The sequence below is a fragment of the Lygodium microphyllum genome, chromosome 24, assembly GCF_053477565.2.
Source record: "Lygodium microphyllum isolate KBCC chromosome 24, Lygodium_microphyllum_v1.1.10, whole genome shotgun sequence".
NCBI classification, from domain to species: Eukaryota; Viridiplantae; Streptophyta; class Polypodiopsida; order Schizaeales; family Lygodiaceae; genus Lygodium; species Lygodium microphyllum.
The window spans coordinates 17,478,956-17,499,167 of NC_141158.1; the positions used below are offsets into that span (position 1 = coordinate 17,478,956).

The following is a 20,212-nucleotide window of genomic DNA, read 5'->3' on the forward strand; positions in this document are numbered from 1 at the left end:
AACAAACCACGGACACCTAGTACCTAATGTTGAGAAACCCTTCACCCTTCACCCGCAGTTTGTGTTTTTGCGTTTCTACATTTTGCGTTTAGGGTTTATATCCCCAAAAAGGGGCGCCATCCTAGACTAACTATGCCTATTTATAGGCCACTCTCTCATTCATTCCTCATGGCTGATTCATTCAGTCCATCACCTCTTCTCTCTAGCCTCTCTACTACCCTCACCCCCCTTCAAGAGGACATTGCGGTTCCTGGTTCGTGGCTATCTTCATCATCTTCCTTGTGCTACGGCACCCCTATTCCCTTGTATCACATTCACTCCATGATTCAAAACTCCATCATTCCATTCATCAGAGTTTCTTCTCTCTTCTCTTCTCTTCTCTTCTCTTCTCTTCTCTTCTCTTCTCTCCATGTTTGCCAAGTTCACTCCGTGTTCCTCCCCGCCAACCCTATTGTCTCGCTGGCCCGTCATCTTTTGACATGGCAAAGATCCTCCACTCCAGTGAAGGCATAGACCGGTGGCGAGTTCGGCATCCACTTCTCTTCTTTTTCCGCTACATTAAAATCTCGTTTTTGCAGATTTTAGGTGTTTCAGCTTGCAGCCCACACCTTGTTCGCGGAGGCCATCTCAGCCGAAGTTGTCCATTGTTGTCTCCATCAGTTGGTGCTGATTTCCAGCCCTCTTCACACAGTTTGGAGCTGATTCCAGCCAGGCGACTACTGTTCCTGTGTAGACCTACTACTGTATAGTCTGCCACGTCATCACAGTCTTGCTGCAAGTGTTTTTAGTCTCTCTCCTGCAGGTTGGACTATACTGCCTGCATTTTTTAGTCTTTCTCTCTCCTGATGCCTGCGTTTTTAGTCTTTTTCTCCTGATGCCTACGTTTTTAGTATTTCTCTCTCCTCACCTGCGTTTTTCTACTGGTTGCAACCTCTTACTATTGGTCGCATCCTCCTCCCATTGGCAGATCACTTCCAGTCCTTCCACTACCCTCCCACCCCTTGAGGCAGACATTGCAGTTTGTGCTTTCACACTGCCCTCACACCCTTTGAGGCGGACATTGCGGTTTATGGTTCATGGTGGCTGACCTCTTCCTTCTTGAGCAAGGCACACTGGTATCCATGGCTTCTTTACCAATAGATGACCAGACTACTAGGTGCTCCACTGTGGCATCACCGAACACACCATCGATACTTGCCGACTTCGACCTTTACTCCCCACCCCCCCCGGAGTATATGTGTCTTCCACCAAGCACTCCTTGTGCCACCTCTCCTTTCTGGGCCACAGAGATCGTACTACATCGGCTATCAGAGTACTATGCTCAAGGCAATAAGACGCATCCGATGCGCACTAAGTCCTTTCGAGCACATGGAGGATCGATTGGCACTACGACCTCCTGGAGATCGTCGCAATGCCAGCGGTAGTTTTCTCCCACTTATTTTCGGTTACAGTGGCGTCCACGACCTACGGATTTGCAGTCCGCTCCGTCGAGAGACAGTGATTCTTTGATACCGTCTCCTCGTCAGTTTGCTTCTTTGAGAGACAATGGCTACTCGACTCCTTCCTCTTCTTCGGCTACCCAATCCGCTCCACTGAGAGACAGCGACTGTTGCCCACCTCTTGCTCATTCTAAGCCCCAGCCTTCCCCACCCTCCACTACTCAAGTTCGAGAGGCTACCTCTGGGACCTCTTCGGCACCCCAGATACCTTCTTCGACTTCAACGAGGGCCCCTCCACCTCCCACCTCAGAGGGGGAACCTACTCCACATGAAGTTCTTCACCCATCCTCTACTTTCTTGGGGTGGCTGTCTTTGACCAGTCATCTCTTCTACTGATCCCCAAGATCTTCAGATACTACCTAAATTGGAACCTCGGAGATTCAACCACGACTTAGTGACGAGGCCTTTGTATTCCTTCTGGCATGGATGCACGGAGCTAGTGGCTTCTCTCCCAAAGTTGAGTTTCGAATTCTTCAATTCACTCTATCTATTGTTCTTTACTACAGGTTCCCTTTCCGGTGGAAATCTTGGATCTTCGGGATCCTCTACATCTTCTTGCTCCTCTTCTTCTTGCCTTCGTTCCTTGCTCAACATGGAGACACCTCCCGAGATCGAGTACAAACATATCCTTATGGTTCTCGACACCACAACGTCCGATATTGCTTAAAGTATTTTTGATCCTATATCTTCTTCATAAGCTGCAAGTATTTCTAGAGAGTTTTTAAAATATTCTTGTAGCATCCATTTAAAATCTAAATGAACGTAATTTTTAAATTTCAAAATGACTTTTCTAAAAATGTTTCTTCCTCGTTTCCAAGTCATATGAAAGATTATTTGCACCGATTGAAGTATCTCTCATGTTCGTCTACTTCAGGTGGATTCTCAATTACAAGTTTCAATTGGTGCAAGCCCTTCAAGAGATAGATATGAAAAGCATTCTAAATTCTCTAATGCTCTAGAAGTTGTAATGCATAAAAAACATTATTAATCTTTTCAATGACTTGAAATTGTCTATAATTTCTTATTGCCATCTTAGTGACTTGGAATGAAAGCTTGTTAAAGCTTCTTAGATGAGCTTTGTCAAATTTCAGCCACACCTAGTCTTCTTTTTGTAAAATCAAGTGCCTTTGATGCTTATATGCTGCTTTCTTTTGTTTTTCTTGAGATCTTTTGATAGCTTATCTAACTTGGGCAAAACCTATATCCATATCACACACGAATTCATCAGTATGAAATATCTAATGCTTTGTTTTGAGAATAGATAGTAAGAATGGTTTTCCATATATGATCTCAAATGGTGCTTTACTTGTAGAAGTATGAACTGTATTGTTATAGACATATTCTACCAAACGTAAATACTTTTCCCATTATTGGTTGACTTCATAGCAATAGCATTTCAGTATATCCAACATTGTTAGATTGGCCATCTCACTTTGGCCATCTATTTGAGAATGATAAAGGAAAGAAAAAATAAGCTTTATATCCAAATTTTTAAAAAGAGCTTATCAAAAGAGATTACTTGTTCGTGGATCTCTATCATCCACGATGGATCGTGGTAACCCACGATACTTAATGCTTTGTTGAATAAATATTCTAGCTATATGTTGAGACTTGATGGACTTCTTCATTGAAATGAAATGAGCTTGTTTGCTAAACCTGTCAATATCATTGCTATTTACTAATTTTGACAAGCCAAAAATAAAATCCATAGCAACTTTTTCCCAAGATTGCCTCGAAATTGGTAATGATTGCTGTCAAGAGAACTTGAAATTTTGAGATACTTTAATTTTGCTAATAAGATTCATTAAGTTATTAATCAAATATACAAGGTTGTTTAGCATGTGATGTACATGACAATTATTATCAGTTTTGACCCTGAGACAGTTATTTCGCCAATAGATATTGATGGTGGCACTAGAGACTAGTATTAATTAATTAATTAATGTCAGTCTAAGGGTCAACAAAGATTGGGAACTACTTCAGATTACAAATGGCCTAGGCAATTAAATTATGGATCGGCACATTTAATTTTAGATAGGATCGGAAGGACTGAATTTAAATTTCAAAATTCTTTATTTTTGAGAATTAATTAAATTATTGAATAATGCTTAAAAATGGGTTTAGAAGGTTGCCACTTAGCCAAAATGCCCATGCAAACTAAGAAAACGTTTTAGGGAACTAGATCTCAGCCATTCAATTAGTTTATAGATAGGGAGAGGAGAAAAGAGAGCTGCTAGTCCATTTTCTAATCAGAGAACAACAATTTACTGTTGCAGACAATCATCTAGGGGTCTCAACAAGCAGGGGACAGCAAGGAGTTACCTTTCAAAAGCTGACAATAGCATTGTTTATCAAGTGACACCAGTTTGGAGGTGCCTGACAATAGATGACTCCATTAAATGCAGGTTGAAGCAAACAGCATGCGGAATTTAAGATTTTCTCAAGAAGAAAATCAAATTATCTCTCATCTTGGCTTTCTCTTATCTTCTTCAACCCATTCTCAAGGGATCTCAATCATTTTGAGCATATCTCAGCCAACTTTGGTGGAGAGCAGAGGAATCTCTATTGTAAACCCTAAATTTCTACATAAATTAGGATTTGACAGCCACCTTAGGACCCATGCTAATTGGTGAAGGCATCGTATACTGAATTCAGCACCTGAGATTGGTGTAATTGTCAAGGAATTCAAATGTCAGCTCATTCATTGTAATTTGGGGCTTGTGCAAGTCGTGGGTGAAAAATCAAGGGGCAATTGGCCTGAATTAATTGCTGATAGTTGCTACAATAAAGAGGCTTTTTGAAATAGCAAAGAAAATTGTGAATCTCAGCTTGTACTCATTCCATTAGCAATCAAGTTAAAGAAATACCGAAAGAGACGCCAGTTTTGGGACCAACAGGTTGTCCAATATCCAAGATTATTAAGGTAATTTGTGCATTTCAAGTTATACTCATTTGCTGATTGTTCTAGTTGAGCGCTTAGTCAGGGAATTACCACCCTATCTGAGAAGGAAGACTAGTTTCAGTTGAGTTGCAAAAGCCTTGCAAGCTTTTGGCAATCCAACACAATATATTCTTTGACAAATTTTTCAATGTCTCTTGATGACTTGGCCAAAAGAAACACATTTTGAAGTACCTTGGTTGTGGCCAAAATACCACAATGAGCCATGTAAGGAGCCACATGACATTCTTTCATTACTTTAAAACTGAAACCTTTAGTAACGCATAACTTATTCTCCATCAAAAGAAATCCATCTTTTAATTTTACCAAGTTGTAAACTCTCCCAGATAATTATAGTATTCATAAAAGCCATACATGTCTCGCCTGCAACCTCGAAGCACTAGAATATTTTTGCCAACCCTTGATAGACCTTCTCCTGCTGCGTTCTGCCCTATTGATAGCTCTAGATGGCTGTCACTTGCTGTAGTCTGCTATTTTTTGCTTAGAAAATAAATCAATAACCTTCTCTCTCTCCTGCTCCATCTGAAAACTAATACAAAACCTCAAACTGAGCCACAAAAACGTTTTCTCAGTTCACATGGGTATCTTTGCTAAGTGAAAGCCTTCTAAACTCAATTTTAAACATTATCCAGTCATTAAATAAAAAATTAATTTCAATCCTTCTAACCCTACCGAAAATTAAATACGCTCATCCTGAATCAAAAAAGCTAGGCCATTTGCAACTTGGAGTACTCTCCAAATTCTATTGACCCTTAGACTAGCATTAATTAATGCTAGTCCCTAACATCACTACTAATACTTATCAGGCAAACAACTGTCCTAGGATAAATATTGACACCAACTAACCACCAAAGCCCAACTCGCATAACTTAACACAACTTTTGCCTTTGACACCCACTGCATCCTTGGGGTCCTTGGCATGTTACCATGAAATAACTGCCATGTGCATCACATGTGCTAAACATCCTTTGGTCCTCGATTGCACTGTACTATGCCAAAGGAAAAGCATACTACACTGGGATTTTCATAAGATATCACCAATCACAACATTGCCCCAAACCTGCTAAAAATTTCTAGCTAGCATAAACATCAGATAAAACTGAGAAACAATCCATAACTGTTGCTAGAAACCCATTGGGACATCCATAACTCATGTTTCTCAACTATTCTAACTATCAAACATAGAAAAGCATATTTTCAATATAAACCATGGCTAAAACTCTCAATGGCATTCACTAACATGATGCTGCCCATGAAACCAACTATAAACCATTGGAAACTAAGCACAATCTGATCATAAACTGATCGCTTTCTGACCTGAGAACTGATCACTAATTGCTACAAATGTGGCCCAAACTGATCACAAATTGACCGCAAAAAACTGATGCATAGTTGATCCAAAAAGTGATCATAAATGGTTCTCAAACTGATCAATAATTGAGCTGAAACAATTCAGAATTTTGCCTCAAAACTGAGGCAAAAACTCATGTCAAATTGATCATAAGCTTATGCAAAAGTATAGTTTCAATGCCCGGGTCACACTCATACTCATCTCCATACATTGCAAACTGACTAGTACATTGAGTAGTGACCCCATGATAGACATACAGTCAACATAGTGCATTGGATGCATACGAAATACATCCAAGATCCACTACGTACGAAAGCTATCCAAAATTGGTAGAGTGGAAGTGCTACGTCCCCCTTGAGCATCATGCATAGCTCTGGACCCCTGCTCTGCTAAACCTGACTGCACACAAATCAATGTCAACTCTAACTAAAAGGCATCTAGGTAAAGGTACAACAACTCAGGATGATCTACTAAGTCATCCTTCATTCATTTTGCATCCATTGGTGAATACTTCTGAAACTTCACGAAAAGGCCTCAATAAATTGACGTAAAAGGCATTGTGTATCCTCCAATGTGGTGGTAATTTCAGTCGATATGGCCACATCATTCATATTTTCTATCACCTAGAAGGGCCCATAGTATCTCATACTTAACTTCCAATACAACTCTCTCTTCCTTTCATATTTTTCAACCTTGCCTTTTCAAAACGCAGCAATACAAAATTATACTCTACAAACTGCAGAGCAAAACGCAGCAATACAAAATAGCCCTTTCAAAACTGCAGAGCACCTCTATGGCGATCAACTGCCTTCTTTTATTTTTCCTGTGATCTCTTAAGTGTATAGTTTATCTTTCCATAGGCTACATCTAAGTTTTCCACATAACAGTAAGCCTACAAAATTTTATTCTTAGTCTACAAAATGTGTGGTACCTTTTGTCAAAAGATGATGTACGAGCGAGACAGTAGGGTTTGCGGATAGGAACACAGAGTGAGCTCGGCAAACATGAAGAAGAGAAAAGAAGAGAGAAGAAACTCTGATGAATGAAGTTATGAAAATCTGAATCATGGAGTGAATGTGATACAAGGGAACATGGGTGTTGTAGCACAAGGAAGATAATGAAGATAGCCACGAATCACGAACCGCAATGTCATCCTGAAGGGGTGTGCAGGTAGTGGAGAGGCTGGAGAGAAGAGGTGACGTACTAAATGAATCAACCGTGAGGAATGAATGAGAGAGTGGCCTATAAATAGACATAGTCGGTCTAGGATGGCGCCCCTTTTTTGGGCTGCAAACCCTAGATGCAAAACGCAGAAATGCAAAAATGCAAACTGCGGGTGAAGAGTGAAGGATTTCTCGACACCCTCTCTTAGGCCCAAAAAGGGGAACAAGAGAAGAGTGAGGTGGAGATGCAATGCTACATGTTGAAGAATGCTCATACAACAAGTGCCACTTGGACAGTGTCCCTCGTGGGGAAATTGTTCACTTGCCCAAGTGCCCTAGAACAAAGATGATGAAAACATGCAATGCGTAGGAGGAATGTTCGACTTTGTGTGGTGCCGAGAACCATAAGAATATCTCATACTCGATCTCGGGAGGTCGCTCCATGCTGACCAAGTGACCAAGGCAAAAAAATGTAGAGGACCCCTAAGATCCAAGATTTCCACCACAAAGAAAACTTGTAGTAAAGAACAGTAGATAGAGTGAACTGGAGAACCCGAAACTCAACCTCGAGAGAGAAGCCACTAGCTCCATGCATCCATACTAGAAGGAATACGAAGGCCTCGTCACCAAGTCGCGGTTGAACCTCCGAGGTCTCGATCTAGGTGGCACTTGAAGATCCTGGGTATCAGTAGAAGAGATGATTGGTCGAAGATAGCAAACCCAAGAAAGAAGAGGATGGGTAAGAACTTAATGTGGAGTAGATTGCCCCTCTGAGGTGGGAGGTAGAGGGGGTCACCACTAAAGTCGAAGAAGAAGTAGATGCCCCCTCTGAGCGCAAAGAAATAACATCCGCCTCTAAATCCCCCTCTAAAGTAGATAGGGAATCCAAAAACTCATGGATCACGGACTCCAAAATGTCTGATGACGAAGGAAGTGCCGTCGGTCGTGCTAAAGAAGGTAACTGGGGTGCCGAAGAGCTCCCAGAGATAGCCTCTCGAACCTAAGTAGTCGAGGGTGGGAAAGGGTGGGGCTCAGAATGAGCAAGAGATGGGCAACAGTCGTTGTCTCTCAGTGGAATAGGCTGGGTAGCCGAAGAAGAGGAAGAAGTCAAGCAGGAACTGTTTCTCTCAGGAGGGATTGACGAGGAGACGGTATCAAACAATCATTGTCTCTCGATGGAGCGGACTACAGAACCGCAGGCCGTGGTAGCCACTGTACACGAAAATAAATGGGAGAAGATTGCCGTTGGCATTGCGACAATCTCCAGAAGACCATAGCGCCAATTGATCCTTCATATGCTCGAAAGGACTTAGTGCACATCGGATGAGTCTTATTGCCTTGAGCATAGTACTTTGATAGTCGATGCAGAACAATCTCTGTGGCCCAAAAAGGAGAGGTGGCACAAGGAGTGCTTGGTGGAAGACGCATATACTCTCGGAGGTGGAGAGCAAGGGTCGAAGTCGGCAAGCATCGGTTATATGTCTGGTGATGCCACAGTAGGAGCACCCAGTAGTCTGATCATCTATTGGTAAAGAAGCCATGAATACCAGTGTGCCTTGTTGAAGAAGGAAGAGGTCAGCTACCATGAACTACGAACCGCAATGTCCGCCTCAAGGAGTGTGAGGGCATTGTGAAGCACGAACCGCATTGTCCACCTCAAGGGATGGGAGGATAGTGAAGGGCTGAAAGTGAGCTCCCAGTAGAAGGAGAATGTGACCAGCAATAAGAGATTACAACCAGTAGAAAATGCAGATGAGAAGAGAGAAATACTAAAAACGTAGGCAACATAGCTTGCAAGAGAGAGAAAGACTAAAAACACAAGCATCAGGAGAGAGAAAGACTAAAAACGCAGACAACAGGTGAGAGAAAGACTAAAAACGCTGGCAAGACAGCCTGTAGGAGAGAGAGAGACTAAAAATGCAAGAAAAAAACAGCAGCAGTAGTCGATATGCTGAAATCAGCTCTGAACAATGTGTGATAGGCTGGAAACAAGCACCAGACTGTTCTAGACAGCAATGGCCAGCTTGGGCGGCGATGTCCTCCGTGTCCGGGGTGTGAGCAGCAAGCTGAAATACCTGAAATCTGCAAAAACGAGATTGTCTTCTGAATGGAGAGTGATCAACAATAGTCGTTGTGCTGTAAACAGCTGCAAACTATGGGTGGAAAACTAGAAACAGGTGCTAGACTGTAGATGACAGCAAGGAACAGCTAAAACTGCGATGTCCTCCGTGAAAGGGGTGTGGACAACAAGCTAAAAACACCTAAAATCTGGAAAAACGAGATTTTGATGAAGCGGAAAAAGAAGAGAAGTGGAAGCCGAACCCGCCATCGGTCTTTGCCTTCACTGGAATGGAGGATCTTTGCCGTAGTGGACATACTTCCTATAGTAAGAATACAAGCCGAAGCAATTACGGATCTCATAAACATTCTTCAAAGCTAGCTATGAGCGTATTGCCTCAACCTTTGTAGAGTCTACATAAATACCATCAGCGAATACAATGTGTCCTTACAAGTCTCATGCAAAAAAAATTCACTTTTCTTGTTATTGATAAAACCAGTCTATGCTTATGCAACTCATTGAATACAATGTCCAAATGCTTTCTATGCTCTGTCTCATTCTTTGAATATACAATCATGTCATTAAAAAAAAAGTACCCATAAATGCTCTATATGGCCTAAAGATGCAATCTATCATCCAATTGAAAGTGACAAAAGTATTCTTAAGTCCAAAAGGCATGACAAGAAACTCATGGAATCCAAAAGGTATCCTAAAAGCTGTCTTGGCACACAACATCCGACACCAATCCCATTGATGATTTGGGCTTCTTTCCCTTGGAATCTCCCTGATTTTCTGATTTTTCAGCTCATTGTCTATTGGGATAGTCCTTGCGATGTGACCCTTCTATTCACAAATAAAGTATTTATTTGCAACCATCAATTCCCTATGTTGTGCTAATGTTTTCAAGCCATTTCTTTGCTATTTTGGCCTCTTTTCAAGCAAATTTTCAGATCTGCCCCTTTTCTCAACCTTAAAGAAGTTTTTATTTAGCTTCTAACTACTCTCTAAGAAGCCCGAATCCTTTCAACACAACAAAACATCTGTTGTAACAGCAGTCTCTATGAGCCGAGACATACTAGACACGATGGATTTAATGCAAATTCTTGATTTCCTTATGCAGCCCACAAACATATTTTTCCACTTGCTCGTGAAGGGGTATAAGCAATAAGAAGTGATGAGCAGCAATGCATCCCAAAACTTCTTACTGTATTGCTCCAAATTCTTGCATTCCTTAATATCCATCTTGTTCCATTCCAAGCTATCATGATGTCCAGCTCAAAGGTACTTATCAACCAATTCGATGCAAACATTTGCTTGAATTGTACCTGCGGATCACCACTACAATGCATTCCCCTTGCTACCTTTTGAATCTTTGAGGATTCAGTGAAGTTTCCCCTTTAATAGGTTGCATCACATTATTGAATGAAAGTCAAAGTATTTAGCCTATCTTGTGCACCATTAAAGGACTCAAACTTCATTGTTTTTCCACTCTAATCATAGTCTTTTGTTGCCCTTTTGGCTGTCAAGTTGTCATGTACTGGTTGCTGCAAAAAGGGTGCATTTGCTGAATTTACATCAAACCAATACCAAACAGAGCATTTGCATGACCAACACGCATTCCTTGACCCCCATAAACATTCAGGGATGCATATGCATTACCAAACATGCTACTTTCTGCCCCAAGCATCAAGCGAATGTTGCTATACATAGGATTTTGCATATTTCCAGCCATACCCAAATACATTCGACCTTGCATATCATGCATTGGCTGCTGCATACCATAAGGATTTATGCCATACAGTCCCTTACACAGTCCCTATCCAACCATAGCATGAAAAATCATGCTACCACCAAAGTATCCTAGCTACCACACCATAGCATCCATTGGATTGGTACTTCCATATTGGCCTTGCATCTACAGTCCTTGCCTCGTAGGTACCACCTGAATCGCTTCATTGGCCTCTTTGGGAGATTCAAGTGAAGGCTTTGGTATTGCCTTTGCTGCATCTTGCTATCCCGAAGTAGAAGATGATTTTTTCTTCTTGCCCTTGTTCTTCTTATTTGGAGTATTCAAAAATCAGGTGAACTGAGAATCCTTTGCCAATTCAACAAAAGGATTTGTTATTGTACACATCCGATTCTTAAACTAGTCATCAAATTCCTCTTTACTTTGCTGGTCTTCGGTCTCATTATGCCTTAAAAGATCTACATCTTGCCCAGCACCAACATTTTTAGCTTGTTGTCCACGGTTTGAGCTATTGATGGCTGCAAATAACTAACAATTGCTGTGACCTGCTGCTTTCTGCTCAAAAAATAAACCAACAACCTTCTCTCGTTTCTCCTCCAGCTGCAAACTAATCTGAATGGTTGAGACCAAGCCCCAAAAACGTTTTCTCAATTTGCATGGGTATTTTCGCTAAGTAGCAGCCTTCTAAACACAAACTTCATTATTATCCACCCATTAAATTAATTTTCAAAATTAAATGATACTAAAACTTAATTTCAACCCTTTTGACCTTGCCCAAAATTACATGTCGCCCATCCATAATTAAATTGGTGAGGCCATTTACAACTTGGCGTGGTCCCCAAGCTCTATTGACCTTTAGACTAGCATTAATTAATTCATTAATGCTAATCCCTAGTGTTACCACTGATACTTATTGGCCAAACTTTTGCCCTAAGGTCAAACCACGAATTGCCCTAGGGTCAAACCACGAGTTGACAACCAAAGCCCAGTTGGTATAACTTATCATAACTTTTGCCTTTGACACCCACTACATCCTTAAGGTCCTTGGTCTATAACCATGAAATGACTGCCATGTACATCACATGTGCTAAACAACCTTGTACATTCGATTAGTAGCTTAATGAAATGTTATCACCAAGATTAAAGCATCTCAAAATTTCACATCCGTGTGACACACTAAAATCCTCCTCCATCTCATGAGCCCTACACAGTCAGTCAATCAGTTGGTGCACAAATATTTTATGCAATTATACAAACTGCAAATTTTCAGAAGTTAAAAACAAGCTCGTCGACAGGTAAATTGAGGTCTAAAATCTTCATTAAGTGCACAGCAGGTCCACTGATGACCTAAGCACTCCACCATGTCAAGAGATGGAGGAGATGCCATGCAAAATAGGGTGGGCTTGTTGTGAACAGTAGCAAAATATGAAAGTCTGCGAGTGCACTAAGTGAAGGATGGTGAAGCTAAGCTCACAAAGCCATGTACCTGAGAACGATTGTTGGCATCAGAAAGGGCAGAGCCCATCTTTGCAGTGACTTTGCGGATCCTAGTGGAGGATCTTCCTCCTGAACTGAAGGGATCATCTTCCATAACCAGGAAGAGAGAGAAACACCTGAAAAGTCAAACTGCAGAGAAAGGCAGCAGCATCAAGTTAATTCCCCTGCTAGTGACAAATCAAAACAGAAAGCAGCATGATTGTTTTTAACCCTTTCCATTGAACTTGAACTTCCTACAAAGACATAAAACATCAACAAGAAACAAACACGTTCTAATAAAGAAAAAGAGAGCAGTTTATCATATACAAAGGTAGGCATATCACCTTAAAGTAAAATTCAAACATTCTACTGTACCAATCAACTATTAGACCAAAATAGTATCCACAACAGTTTATTCTGAAGGATCGACTATGCAGTAAACCTTCCTCCCAAAAACCAAACAATTCCTAGCAGACCAGATTTTGCAAAGAGCCATAGCTCATATTACATGTCATGCATTAGCCAATGCATGAGATCATCTATTATAAAACCTACAAAGAGTTTGTTTCCAATTAATCTGATGATGCATGTCTACATCTCTAAGTCTCCCACATATTGCTGATATTTATCTTCAGCCTTTGGCAATGGCTGAGGTACAGACTATTTGTTGGTTCTTGTGATTGTTCAGATAAAGCAGCCTTTTATATCACACGGAACGGGCAAAAAAAGTGATGGAAGAAGCAATTCCTACATTCCACGAGCACTTGAGGACGCCCCATCATCTGAGCTAGAATACTTGAACATTCTGGGCCTCTAAGCTGTTGCCAGCAGAGAAGCATGGTAGTGGAGAGGCAAGGCACCATGGGAAACATAGCTAGTCTGGATACTCTCCAGCACTATCTTGGTGGGAGGCAAAACAATACCTTTGTGAGTATTGATGTAGTTCACAGCCTGAGAATCTGATTGTGACATTCTGCAGGATGCCTTGTGAATGGGGCATGTCACATGAGGAAGGACCTAAATTGCCTTCTAAACTTGAAATTGAGGTACAAAGGGATATCAGGAGGCTTACCAGATGTACTGAAGAAAAGAGAACTTGATTCCTTGCCGTTGACAATGGATGGATGATCAAATGGCACTTGATTTTCCTTGCTGAATAACCAATTTGCAATGGATTTTCCTTGCCAACGAGACCAAATTGCAAGGTTGCACCTGCTAATCAGTGTTGTCTCTATACGTGTGTGCGTGAAGGCCTGGTCACTTCGACATCAATCCCCTTCATCCCCATGTCAGCAATAGCCCTGTTTCCAGGCCTATCTTCCCACATAAGCCTGCAAAATCATCTCCTAAATGGGTTTGATCCTCTAATGAGCGGTAATGGATCCGGGATCAAATATAGGGACATTCAGAGACAAAACAGAAGCATCAAGGGGCAACATAGATCAAGCGAATCAATGGCCCATGTGGCATCACATCTCGAAAACCTGCAGCAATCATTCAAATTGATTCAAGGTAATCCTCTTTTCTATAATAATGCCACCCCTCTGCATGGCATTTCCAATATCCTCTCCTTTAGTTCTCAGCCAGTGGGATTCCCTCCTCCCCCAACTGGAGGTCCAAGCAATGGCACGCATACCACTGGCATGCATAGAAGCCCTACGCAGCAAATGGAGGAACCTGGTGCTAGTTCCCCTCAAGCATCAGCAAGCCAAAGAGAAGGCTCCCAAAACACCAACACAACCCAGGACAAAGAAGCATAGACATCGGTCAACCACCAAGAAGCAACCCTCTTAGACAAAGAAGGTATGTGCTCGATGTTGGGTGTAAAGTCACTTCGGGTGTAAAGTCACTTAATCTCCGTGTGTATAAATTTATACAGGTGTGAACACACAAGGATAGCACTCGACTGATCCATTGAGACTCTAAGAAAAATATGCTCAAGCACTCAATGCAAGGGCTGAAAACAAACAAACTTATAATTGTAAGCACTACCAGTGTTGGGATGAGGACCGAGCCAAAGCTCTGATACCACTGTAAACGCCCCAAACAACGTAGTATGCTTAACAATTATGATATTCGCTTGTTTTCGAGATTTAACATAAAAGGGAATGAACACTTAAAGCTGAAAATGAAAATTCCGTAACCCCCCCTCCCCGAAGGAATGTATTTCTACTCAACCCAAGTCCCTTAGGAAAGAGCTCAGTTACAATCAACCAGAGAGTGAGGAGAAATAATTCTCACTCTCACAAGATCATGCAAAGATGTACAAACACACATGCATTATCTATTATGCAATGATAAGAACTGATTTCTTTGCAGTATGAGAGAAGAAAGAGGGAAATCAGCCTTTCTTCATCGTTGATCAGCAGTACATGGATAGGGCTTGCTTCTTGTTGCTAAAATGGAAGAAAAAGCTCGAGAAAGAGGTGCTGTAATGAATTTACAGGCTTGCTGTCCTGTAAAACAGCAATGATAGAAGAGGGAATATGGAGGAATTTGATAATGGAGAAGTGAGGGATGATGATGGGGATGGATGGGGCCAGTTTCCGGCTATTTGTGGGTGCTGTACATGAGTTTACAGCAAAGAAAAATGATGCTGAATGAAGAAAAACGAGCTCTTATTTATAGGAGAGGGAAGAGCTAGTACAAAAGGGAAAAATGGAGTAGCACAAGACAAGTGTCCAGCCACATGTCATGAGATGTGACAAGTGGTGGGACACTTGGAAACTTGTTTGACAAGTGTCTTGACACTTGTCTCTTCTCTATGGCCTTCCTTTTTGGGCTAAATACTGTCAAGAATAGAAACAACCAAATTTAGTAAGCACGGTCAAAGTTCAGAATTTACTATAGAATGACATCCCTATTTTTTAGGGCTAGCATTTTTAGGCTAATTCGAGGCTCCTAAAATTTAGGGACCTCCTAAAATTTAGGGGGCCTCCCAATATGGGAGTCATATGAAAGCTTTTTCCATGTACATCGCAAAAACGGTATCATAATCTTCATGTGACTTTCCTATGCAAAGAAATGTGCATTTCAAGCTTTCAGCCCACACATGCACATTGTACAAGCATTTCATGATCATGCCATCTTGTTGATTGTAACTGTCTGTTCCTGGCGGATCTAGCCCACACTTCAAGGCATCAATCCTTTCTGTGTGCAAGTCTAACCCTGATATGTGTGAATTCTGGTCACAGGCACCCAATCGGGCCATATAGGTGAAAGTATGAACTATCTTTTCTCTAACCCACCGCGTGGGTCCACCATAACCTGTGACCACTCATCAGTGGCCAGCTCCAATGCACTTTTCTTTATATCTAATTAATGCAAAGGAAACAAATTTAATAAATCATTATATAAGCAAATTAATGAAAAAGGATACAAATTCTGTTTCTATAGAGTTGTGACATCCAACACCACATTGGGCTAATGAAGCACAAGTAGGGCAAGGAGAGGCTAGTGGACCTAGTGGCGCTAGCCAAATTGGAGGTGCCAGTGGTCCATAAAAAAGAAGAGGATCTATATCCGTATCAGGTCCAAGTGCAAAAAGGACCTCGTTGCCATCTTCTCGTAGTGGTGGACAAAAGGGCTCCTTGCATGGTGCAAGTGTCCATGCAGGACTTCAAAGACATGCAATTGTGGAGGCAACTAGGAAACTCACACGCTTATTTATTCGGTATGCTATCCCTTTCAATGTGGCCACTACACATCAATGGAAGAAGACAATCAGGGCAGTAAGCCACATAGGGTGTAAGTGGGAAGGCCCATCCGCAGATGCATTATGCACACGAGAGATTTGAAAGGAGAAAGCATCCATAGAGGCTCAATTGGAGCCCTTGAAGGAGACATGGGTGAAATATGGATGCACAATATTATGCAATGGATGGTCAGATATGCACCGAAGGAAATTTTGCAATGCTTTGGTATCTTCATGTAAACGCACCATATTCATTAAGGCCATTGACGCAGGAGCTTTCATTTGGGAGCACATACAACATGTCATCATGGATGTAAGAGTCCAAAATGTGGTGCAGGCGGTGACAGATAATGGAAGCAATTGTGTGTTTATGCAACGTATGCTTGAGGAGGAGTTTCCTAGCACTTGACTTGCTTATTGAAGATGTTGCGCAAATATCTTGGGTTGATGATATTTTCAAGATGGCAACAAGCATCGTAAGATCTGTGAAGAAGAGGCCATCGGTCACAAGCATGTTATGTTTCCAGCCAATAGCACACTTGAGCTATTAAAGCCCTCTATCAATAGATTTGCTTATATGTTTATTGTATTGGAGAGGTTGATAGGGGCCCATCCAAATTTGATACAAACCATTGCATGCCAAGAATGGTTCACATGAAGTGAGAGAGTCTCTAAAGGCTCTTACTTTTAGGCACAATATTTTAAATGAGAGCTGGTGGGTCGAGACAACATAGACATTTATGAAAAGTCTCACTCCTATTTACATTGTATTGCGCACACTAATATAGAGGGGAGTACTTTGGGGCTTCTATATGAATATATGGATAAAATTAGCGAGACCTTGCTTCGCAACAGCTTTTTGCCCCAAGATAAGTTTTTGTTTAACTTTTGCACATGTAATTATTTGATATTAACGACTCCTTGATGATTGATCATTATTCTAACTTCTAAGTTTTTAACTTATTTTATCTATGATCCATCATCCTTTGCTTTGAAGGGTTGATGAGATTCGTGCAATGTGGAATGCACAATGGGATTGGTTCCATAAACCAATCCATGATGTCGTACATATCTTGCATCCCCTTTGGCGCAACGAGCAGCAGTACACTAGCGAGGCGTTAGAGAAGGGCTTCATGGAGTACATGAGGCGCCTCACAGGGGATGATATAGATATGATGAGGAGAGTAGAGGATGATTTGCTGGCATTCTGCAATCATTCTGTTCATTTTGGCCAATAGACTTTGAGAGACACAGCTTTAGCTTGTCTCTTGGTGGGAGAAATACGGCAATTGTACTCCTAATTTAGTATGTGGCTGGTGACTTTTATATTTTGAATCTTGATTATCTAATGCATTATACAACCTAGGTGACAGTTTCTATAATCTATTGCCTACTTAAATGTTGATTTTGCAGCTTACATATTAGCAATTGCCAATTACTTAACCTCAATCTTTTAAATTTGATTAGAAACGCATTGTCATTCGGATCCTCTCGCAAGATTGTAGTTCAGGGCCTACTAAGAGAAATGGAGCAATACCAGGATCTATCAAGCTCAAAATGTACTAAAACGGCTCCTGCCCATCGCGTCACAAACGCTACCTCCGCATCACGCCTCCGCCACCATCGCGCCCACCCAACGCTTTTATCGCTCTCACCCAGGTCCCCCCCTCGCCTTCCTCAGCATTTCCCCCGTCCTCCTTCTCCTGCCACCCAGCCGTCCCTCTCCCTCCACCCTGTGCTGCTTTATAGCAAGCACGCTGCACCTATTCTTTCCCGCCAGCTCTCGTAAGCTCTCCCCATGTCCGCCAACATTCCCTCTGCCCCTCCCTCCATCGCACTTACCCAGAGCTCCCCCCGTCTTCCGCAGCATTGATCCCCTCCTCCCGCCAGCCAGCTATCTCTCTCCCTCCGCCTGTGCTGCTTCACAGCAGGCGCGTTGCGCCCACCCCTCTCACGCTAGCGCTCGTTAGCTCCCCCCCAACTCCGCAAGCCCCCCTCTACTCTGACACACTATACGACCCTCCCCCGATCAAATCCTTCTCCCGTTTTACCCCCCCTCTCTGCCCGACTGGCCACCAGGACTTACTACACAGCCCAAAGAGTGTAATCACCCCGCCCCCCTCCATACCGCTACTTTCTCCACTTGTAGCAACACCTCCCCCCTCTCGGCAGCACAGTAGCAGGAGGGATAGGTCCTCAACAGGGTCGCGCAATGCAAACCCCTGGTCAGACGCCGGTGCATTCTGCGAGTGCCCCCCAGTCAAACACCTTGCGCGTTGTCCTCTCTCAGGAACAGCTCTTGGCTGTCTGTACCAAAGAGCTGAAGTTTTAAGAAACAGCGATTTTTGGTCAAGTAATTGGACACTCTCCATCCAAGGCCTAGCTCCGAGATTGGCTTCACTCTACGCTGCACATTGGCATAGCGCAGATCGTGGAGGCAGTCCTCATGGGCTGAGGAATATTCATGGTTCATCTCACCTCTACGGACACAACTCGTGAGTTAGTGGAGAGCTCGCTCTATACCTCCACGAAGGGGGTCATTCATATGGTTCCCTGGTACAATGGCTTCACAGTGGAATCATTTGAGCTCCACAACAGATTTCTCAAACACCGAATCACTCTACTTTTCCTCGGACTGGTGTTAGAGTACTGTCAGTAAGTGGAGGACTTTGGATGGCTCTTCGGCACAGTTCTTCATGCCTTCGCGGATGTAATGACAGTTATAGGAGTCCCCAAGGTACGAGTGTCCGTGAAATACACAAAGAGTATACCCAAGTTCTTGGAGATTGAGGCAGGAGGTCACTCCTCTAAGCAGCAGGTCACTGTGACCGAGCAACTAGGGCAGTGTCTGCGCTGCCATGACTTTGGACATCAGGCAGCAAACTATACGTGCTTCGGAGCCAAGGCAACTTCACCAACAAGCCCACAGGTGGACGCTGATAGCTTCACAAGAGTCCAAATACGACAGAGAGGGAGACAGCAGGGGGGACCGCAGCCAGCTCCTCCAACGCAGCCTCGACAGCAAGGAGCAAGAGGGCGAGCGCAACCCCCTTGGGAGAGCACTCTGCAGCCCCCCCGGCCCGCCCCACCCAGCAAGACCACCTCGCCCCACATCCACCACTCGCGCCATAGGCTACCCCACCTGAGATCCCACAGCCCCCACATCTACCTCCCATGCCCCCCCCCCCCCACTAACCCAAGCCCACGCCCCCCCCCCCCCCCGGTATTAAGGCCACAAGCCGCCTCCACACCCACCACGCACCTCCGACCCCCCCACCATCCCTCGGTCTTATTTCCCCCCTACCGCCTCCTCTGCAGCACACTCCCCCAATCCGTCCCTCGTTCAAGTGATCCCCCCAGACCCACCCCCCCCTCCCACAGGAGATGACGAGTCACTCACGCCCACATCCTCCTCGCACCAACAATTCTCCCCCTCCCACACAACCACCAGCTTATCTGCCCCTGCCGCCCGTCACACTTTCTCGAGGAAGGCACAGCTATTGTCACAGGAGTTATTCCGCAGTGGCCCATGGTCCTACCTAAGAGTCGCAGAGCGCGGAGAGTTTCCACTGCCTCTAGAGATGGGGATCTTCGTGGTTTGTAAGTCCAGGAGGGGTAAGGTCCATCTACTAGCACCATCGGATGGAACAAACTACACTTTTTTCTTTCAGTCCTCTCACTCAGGGGATTGGACGATGACACTGATAGAGGAGGGTTTGAAGAGTCAGGTGGAGGACCATATCTCCAAGTTGATGGGAAAAGAAGGACTAGCATTGTTTGCAAAGCAATGGCCTGGCTACATGATGGACATTAACTGGTGGGCTGGTGCCGAGGTCCCACACTCCAGCATTATCTTTCGAGTCCCTCCACAATAGAGAGCTCCGCGGGATGTGATTGAGTGGCCCCTGGCATAGACGGCCTGCTTCTACCAATGTATAGAGTCACGACTCTCAGCATGGCTGATAGATGCATTAATAGTACCACCTGGAGCATCTATCACCCCTATGGTCCGGCCGAGGGCCACCATGGGAAATTGGAGTTCATCGTTTAGACCTGTGGCAAAGCGTACTTGCATGCCCCATAGTTTCCCCTCCTCATCAGTAGCCTCCATACCGAACAAATGCCTGTTTTGTCAGTCACAGGTTTCCCCATGAGCCTACACCTTGCACCCTGGAATATGAACAGTCTCCACTACAGTGGGGCACGTGGTTCCAGGAAGTTGATTGTTCGGTAGGAGTTGTAGCCGGCCCTTGCTGGACGAATC

General features: G+C 43.4%; 1 protein-coding gene across 4 annotated transcripts in view; it reads right to left on the minus strand.

Moving 5' to 3' along the window:
• Positions 1-20,212, minus strand: part of SEF (HIT-type Zinc finger family protein) — a 66,944-nt gene that overhangs the window by 29,372 nt on the left and 17,360 nt on the right. For all 4 annotated transcript variants that reach the window (XM_087665830.1, XM_087665828.1, XM_087665829.1 and 1 more), the window contains exon 3: positions 12,265-12,404. In XM_087665830.1, coding sequence (XP_087521956.1) covers positions 12,265-12,369 — 105 coding nt within the window. In that variant the 5' untranslated portion in view covers positions 12,370-12,404. The remainder of the gene's footprint in view (positions 1-12,264; positions 12,405-20,212) is intronic.